Source organism: Grampus griseus, assembly GCF_964374135.1.
Source record: "Grampus griseus genome assembly, chromosome: 14".
Lineage (NCBI taxonomy): Eukaryota > Metazoa > Chordata > Mammalia > Artiodactyla > Delphinidae > Grampus > Grampus griseus.
Genome location: NC_139008.1, coordinates 55,789,818 through 55,797,964, shown reverse-complemented (window position 1 = coordinate 55,797,964; position 8,147 = coordinate 55,789,818). Strand labels below are relative to the sequence as shown.

At 37.1% G+C, this 8,147-nt stretch overlaps 1 protein-coding gene across 3 annotated transcripts in view; it reads right to left on the bottom strand.

Moving 5' to 3' along the window:
* Positions 1 to 4,205: 4,205 nt before the first annotated feature.
* The window catches only part of GPCPD1 (glycerophosphocholine phosphodiesterase 1), a 62,929-nt gene continuing 58,987 nt past the window's right edge, over positions 4,206 to 8,147 (bottom strand). For all 3 annotated transcript variants that reach the window (XM_082670893.1, XM_082670894.1, XM_082670895.1), the window contains one exon: positions 4,206 to 7,533. In XM_082670893.1, coding sequence (XP_082527019.1) covers positions 7,344 to 7,533 — 190 coding nt within the window. In that variant the 3' untranslated portion in view covers positions 4,206 to 7,343. The remainder of the gene's footprint in view (positions 7,534 to 8,147) is intronic.

The window sequence follows — 8,147 nt, the reverse complement described above, 5'->3', positions numbered from 1 at the left end:
GACAGAAGGCAAGTATATGTGTATAAAGCACTGGGACAAGCTTCTCTGATAAGCCATCAAAGCAACGTCTTGTTGTTTATATCCTGGACTCACAGACACATAAGTATACAAGGCAAGCAACTAGAAAAGAGAAAAAAAAAAAATTCTTCTTGGACCAGAAATCAAAACGATGCTGCTGGGTGACTCTAGGGTGGGGTGCAATGTCCCTAGTGTCCTTCCAGGCATTAACTGTCAGGTGCCATGATATACCTGGATCTAGACTGAGGTCTTGGAGCCCCTAAGGGAGGCAGCCACAAGACCAGCAGAGAGACTGGAAGAAGGAAGGAAAGACACAGAAACATGATCTTGCATACCAAAACTCCAAAACGCATGAGGCACGAGGAAACTCAAAGCTAAGAAAAAGCCGATAAAATCAAAATGAGAGTTCATTCCAGAACAGCCGGAAAAGGATAATATAATCAAATAGATTGAAAATGTTCAAAGAGTTAAATGGAAGTTACACTTCCATTTAAAAAAGAACTCTAAATTATTTAATAAAAATGGAAGGGAATGAAATAACATCAGATGGACATAAAGAATCAATTAGAACTCTTGCAAATGAAAAATATGTTTTAATATTTAAAATACAATTAACTGAGTAAGCTGGATATAGTGAAAGGGTGAATGAGTGAATTGGAAGACAACACTGAGGAAATCACCCAAAATGCAACATACACAACTCTCAAATTACATGTATAATAGGCATCTTAAATATTTTTAGTCAAATCACATCTTCAAATCACATCTCTACTAGAAGAAATAAAAGTTGTCAAAGCAGAGCCATTCCAGTTAAAGTGGAGGTGGTAGGACTGATCTATGTCGCTAAATGAGCATTAGGATATAGCTTGGAGACTTTCCTTCTATTGTTCTCTTGGACAACTACTACAATTTTGCATTTTTTAAAATATATATTACCTCAACTAAATAATTAGCATACTGAAAACAGAAGCTAACTTTATTCTACTGCCCAAGCCCTCAACAAATATTGATTTTGGTTATGAATATGAATATAAGGAAATTCAATGCAAGCAAACTAGTTAGAAACTAAAAAGATTTACACTTTATATAGTGTATACAATATACAGTGCATAGTTCCATTATTATAGAAACATCAGCTCTTAGGAGTACATACTTTTCTTTCCTTTTTTTTTAAATTAAAGTTCTTGGGACTTCCCTGGTGGCACAGCGGTTAAGAATCCACCTGCCAATGCAGGGGACACGAGTTCAAGCCCTGGTCTGGGAATATCCCACATGCCGTGGAGCAACTAAGCCCGTGCACCACAACTACTGAGCCTGCACTCTAGAGCCTGTGAGCCACAACTACTGAAGCCTGCATGCCTAGAGCCCATGCTCTGCAACAAGAGAAGCCACCGCAATGAGAAGCCCACACACAGCAACAAAGATGCAACGCAGCCATAAATAAATATAGATAAATAAAATTAAAAAATAAAGTTCTTGTTCCATTTCCATTAAAACTGTATTTGTCTAAGATCAGTTCTATTATTCCATTGTATTTAATATTGAGGTAGATTCAACTCAAGAAGGTATAAATAAATCAAAATTAGGTAGAATTTTTAAAACTAAATTTAAGAGCAGTAATGAACAGGCAATAACTAAAGTAGAAACTGTAACGGCAGTAAAAAACACTTGAAAATATGCACATAGGAGAGTTTATCTAAACTTTCAATGAATAGATGACTCTCACAACGTATGAACTGTTTGACAAAATAGAAAACCTGAAGAACTTACTCATTTTATAAGGCTATCCCAAAGGTCTCTTAAACTAGACATAATAGCATAAGAAAACTAAGTCAATCTCATTTATGAGTGTAGATAATAAATCCTAAACAAACTAGCAAATTAGAAGTTCATAAATACATTTATACCAGTTACTGAAAAGTAATCCAAATTCAGAAACTATATTAGCATCATTAAAATTCACAAATAAGAACTAGAATTATATTCTAAATCTTCAAAAACTCACTGGATAAATTCAAAACGTATCCCTTGGGGGTCAAGGGTGGGGGGGGGGGAAGAGATCCTTTAGCAAACTAAGAAAAGGAACATTTCTTAACTTGATAAAGGTCACCTACTAGAAGCTTCAGCAGCCATCATACTTACTTCCTATGATAGGCAGGAAAAAAAACAAGGAGGCCTCCAACTGTTATTAGCTAATGAAACAAGGCAAGATAAAGAGCTGTTACTTAAAGTCAGAAAAACACATTTGCAGATCAAATTTATCTATTTAGAAAATCCCAGAGACTTAATACATAACTATTTTGACTAATTGAATTCAGCAAAGTAGCTAGATAAGATAAACAAAAATTAACTGCTAATTATTAGTGAAGAACGTATTTAAGGAAAGTAGTGTTTAAAATAAACTTTAAGAAAGTATACAACACCTAAACAGTATACAACACCTACAGGAGGACATAAAAATTCTGAATGGAAACACACCTGTGCTCTAAATAGTTAGATGTCATATTTTTAAATACTAATCCTTCCCTCACATTAATCTAGAAAATCAATCCAACACTGATCAAGATCTCAAGGGGACTTTGTTGGCTTGAAAAGGTGATTCTTGTGTTATTAAACAAAATATGTGAAGTTTTTAAAAATTGAAAAAGGATAAATGGACCACCGACCTATTACATATCATAGTTAAAAGTTGTACTAATCACAAGGAAATAGGAAAATAATGCCACTTACTGAGATACAGAACACTAGAGGAGGTGGGATGGGAGCAGGTTTGGTGAAAGGAGGGAAAAAGAGCTTTGTTGAGGTACATTAAATGTGAGATGCCCATTAGAACTCCAAGTAGAGAAGTGGTGACAGCTGGATATATGAATCTGGAGCGTAGGAGAGGTCTGGGCTGCAGAGAGACACATTTGAAATCATGGGAAGCCATGGAACTTTTACTAGGTTTTAGTTTTCTTTCTGTGAAATTATATAATTTGGCTTTGCAAGTAAGTTTCAGAAGTTCACCCATCCCACCTGTGTTTCTGTTTTCTATCTGAGGAAACAGGTAGACATACGTTTGGATCAATTTAGTAGAGGACTAGACAAATTAATCTCTGTACTTCTTTTATTATTATTCCTGTACTAATATTACTTTCTTCATTATTTGAAAACACATTTCATCTTAATGTCATTTTCCTTTAAAATCACCAATAAAATTTTATCTCCTGCAAGGATGCAAAGTCTCTGACATCCCAAAATCCTTTCCACTGTTGTGATGGCCCCTTGATCCTCTCTGAACACAATACTACTCTGGCCTCTGAATTTACAAAGGCTGTGCCCCAAACTGGCTTCACAACTTCTGACCTCCACCCCATTCTGCAAGGGCTTGAGAGCCTCATGAAGTCTTTGCTCCAATCCATGAGCTCTCCTTCTTACCTCCAACACATACTCCTGTGATGTTAATCATATGCTCTCTTACTTTTTTAAACATTTCACATCCATTTCTCAAACTATATAAACCCGCTGAGATTATATTTCAATAAATTTTCACTCATGAACACCAAATAATGCAGTATTTCTAATATGCATACTTTGCTTTCTACCCCAAAAGCACATGATCCAAACCTAAAACATAAAGGAGTAAATCACTTGTATCCAAATCTAAATTAACAGGACTCCACTGTCAACCTAGAGTACCAAACCAGGAATAATGTGAAAAAACAAAATGCAGTCAAGATGTGGTGAGTCAAGGCACAAAGGACAATGATGCTCCCTCAAGACTCATGAAACAGCGCCCCCCACAGGTCACGCAAGTTCTATCTGAGGCAGTACCTGCTTTACTTAAGGGGCACCAGCTGCAGGATTTAGGTGTACTGCCCTAGAAAGGGACAAGGCCTGGGGGAAAACTGTACCTTATCTGCCACTTATTCCCGTGACTGTCCCCATTCAGCATGGACTAGAAAATTGGTTGTGGTAACCCCTTAACTATGTGACCCCAAGAAACGGGTAGAGTGAGAACTCCATGTGTAAACATGCCAACGTACATGCACATGCAAGCACACACACTCCAGACAACACGGCCACGCACACCATATGAAAACATATGTATATTGTGAAACAATCTGAGTTAAGAAACTAGGATTGTATTCACCACCATTTATTTATCTAGTTCATAACTAAGTATAGAACACTATGGTAGTGCTAGAAATGCAATGAAGTCCTTGCCCTTAAGGGGCTTACAATCTTATTAGGGAAATATAACAGGCACATAAAAAGTGGGACTACAAGAAAGCATATGCTAAAGAATGCCACAAAAATTCAGAAGGCAGCATTGTATAAGAACACGGGTTTAGGAGTCACAAAGCCCAGTTCTAGTCCCAACCCGGTAAGTCAGTTAACTTGTCTGGGTTTAAAACCCAGGCTGAAAATAAAACTGGTAAGATTTAGAGGCTGTCTGTACTTGTTTGCATCATGAGCTGAGGAATGGTTTTTGGAAGAGGTGGCACCTGAGCTGAACGCAGAAGGAAGACAAGGAAAGCGGTGCTGAGGTAGGCCTAAGCATGGGCTTCAGACGGGAGAAGAAAGACGAGTGTCACAAGGAGCAATGGGAGTGAGGTCACGGGTGGCTGTGGCTGCCCTCAGGCACCACTGACACAGCAATGAGCTGTAGTCCTCACATTTACATCCAGGCGGTTACAGTACGTAATTCCGGACAGTGGAATTATCAGAGAACAATGGCAGCATTTTATCAAACATTTCACTCAGTTTCCAGAAAATATAAAATAATTTAACATTATACCTCTACATTTAAAACTGACATCAATAAACTGTTCCAACTGCCAAATGTAAACCAATTCAAACTTTACATTCTTAGTAAACATAACTAAATCTCTTAATTCAAAAAGACATTTGATACAAATTATCCCCACAATTCCAAAGTTTAGTTTCTACTATGTTTCATGCACTGTGGAAATAAAAATTTGTAAGACAAGGTCCCTGCCCCTGAAGTGCCTGCAGCCTGGTGAGACAAACCTCAACTATGTCTACCTAAAGTGTGCTATGATACATGGCATGATCAAGGAATGAACATTGGGCCATGGAGTAGAAAAGGTGGATTCATCCCTTCTTAAGTTTTGGCAAGGGTGCAGAGGAGAGAGGTCAATGAATGGCTTAAGGAGAAATGAGTTTGGCAGGGAGAAAGTATCAAGGAAAAAGAAGGCTTCCAGGCAGAGGTCACATGGCTACAGACAGGAAGTAGTGTAGGAATATGGCGTGGCTAAGGCCTAGCACAGGTACAGTGTAGCTGGAGCAGAGTATACAAGGCAATAGCTAGTGATATGGAAGCCAGGACCTAGTCCTATAAAAACGAGAGCCACTGCTTGTTATGAGTTAATCATCCACTAACCCTGGTGTTTATAAGGTCAGGAAGAGACAGGAAAGAAACTGAGCAGTGAGGTCCTGTCCTTGTCAGAAGCAATGGCTGTAAGCTCTTCTCAGCAAATTACACAGTTCAGGAAACTGACCCCCACATCACTTCCTTTCCTGTTTTTTCATGATCTGCAGGTCTTCAAAATGGAGCTGGAACTGGAAAGGCACAGGGGAGGAGCAAACAAACACGACTTGAAATACACATATGGCTAATCAAGTTACTGTAAGGTAATGGTAATTGTACTGTACCAGGTCTGCAGATCAAGAAAAGTAATTCTTTTTCAGGAGTTTTCTAAAAGTGCCTAATTCACATCAAGTGATGGAAAATCTCTTTCAACATGAGAAAAGTATATAAAACCCCTGCAGAAGACTCCATTTCCTAAACTATTTTCCATTAAATATCAGTGTTACAAACACAATACCATAGGCTTTTAAAGCCTATCCTCACACAATTTAGATCTGACCAAAGCTGCATTGTTTGGCTTAAAAAAATAAAAAGATACAAATATATAATCCAAGTTTCAGGTTCTCAGCTACTACCAAATCATGTCAATACATGAATAAACTGCCTAGTGAGGAACATGCAATAAAAGGTATATGCAAATAAGCCATCCTTGCAGAGTAGACACTAAATTCCAATTTCTCATAATAATAATATAGAACCAATGCTATAAAAGTAACACCTTCTTGAAATTTCATTTTATAATGAAGAAAATAAATCTGTGTATTTTATTCAACATTCATTCATAAGTTACAATTATGCCAAAACAATCTGCTTCTAATGAAAGAAACCTTGGTATAATCCTAACAACATGCATATACATTTAATAGAATCTTCTGCATTTCTAAATAAATTACATGCATGATATTCATTAACCAATAAAGAATACGGATATAAGAATTCAGGACATTTATTTTTCTGCACAGAGATTTAACTACCGTACAACACACACACAAAACAAACCCATAAAGCAACGGTGTGTAATAGGTAGTGAGAGACACTTAAGCATATTTAAAATGCCTACAAATAGGCTTTTTTTTTCCTTTTTTTTTTAGGCAACAAATTATTTTTCTGTCCTTGACACCTTCTCACACTCACCTAGCACCACAGATGCAAGGACTTACAGTAAACGTGTACTATCTCATGCTTAAAACAAAAAGCATGCATTCAACAGAATTTATACATTATCATCTACTGTACTAAGTCTTCAATCCATTCTTTTAATACTTTATACATTAAGTTACCCTGCAGCTTTTTGAAATTTTAGTATTTATGCAAAACAACTTTTGAAAGATTTATGAAACAAGTTTTCAAGGATCACCTCTAGGCTATTTACACAGGCATTGGTTTGGTTAAGTGGGGAAATGGCAGCAGCCTCAAGGTTCATACTGAATGAAAATGGTGTGAATGTCAATTCATGTCAAAAATACACAGATGGCACAAAGGTTTGTGCAGTTGGAATCACCAGTGCAAATGCATGCATTTGAGGTACTTATTTTTCCCATGGTCAGGTATAATTATGCATAGTCATGTTCCTTGAGTGCTAAATATTTCAGACCTGATCAAATGAAAAGCTGTAATAAGTGTAAATATGAGATATTTGTATAGTTAATTTCAAAGTGTTATGTTTTTAATGAATATTTGTTTAACATTATAACTTACATATTTAGTTTAAAATATTTACCAACCAATAAAGTTTTTCATTGTAAAGAGACTGACTGGTAATTATACCTGGCCAAGTGATTTAAATAGAATACTTGAAATTCTAGCAAGAACTGTAGTGAAATATTAAAATACTTCATTATTGCTTCACTGGACTGAAAACCTAAAAGGCATAGATAAACAATGCTCAGCGATGAAAAGTGAATACCCAGAACAGCGATGCATGCCCCGAATGGTCTCCGCCCAATAAACACTAAGCATTCTCCACATTATCTATGCCATTGGCATCCACATGGATGTCAGGCTCCCCACAAAAAGACGAGGGGACAAAGCGGCTAACAGTGGGACACAAACAGCTCTTAAGCTCTGGCAATTCTTGCTTCAGACGTTCCAACTGCTCCACTTGGAATATATTTGGCTGTTCAGGCATCCAATCATATATCCTGTGATGAAAAAAACACAAAACATAAAATATGGTAATTTTATAGTTTACTTAGGACCTGGCTTAACTTTTTCAGGAGAATTTGCTTACCGAATGCCTAAAACACCTATACTACAGAGTCCTCTTATTTTTTCTTTAAAAGATATAAGCATCAGTTCTATTCAAAAATATTTCTCTTCTCCCAGTCTTTCCAATAATCCAGAATAGCATCACTGCCTTTTGTACCCCTGAAGCAAAAGAGCTGATTATAAATTGATAGAATGTGAAATCTGTAGCTTATTAGTGATTCTTCAAGTATCTTTTCTCCAAGTTAATCAATCAGCAATGCCTCATTTGACGGAAGGAAAGTTACTACACAGTAGAGCTAGAATTCATATCCAGTTCTGACTTCAAAGCACTGAAGATCAAGATGAAAAGGACTGCCCGGGACTTCCGTGGAAGTCCCAGTGGTTAACACTCCGAGCTTCCGGATTGGTTCAAGATGGTGGAGGAGAAGGACGTGCACTCACTCTCTCTTGCGACAGCACCAGAAGTACAACTAACTGCTGAACAATTCTCAACAGGAAGACACTGGAACTCACCAAAAAAGACACCCCAAAGACAAAGGAGAAGCTG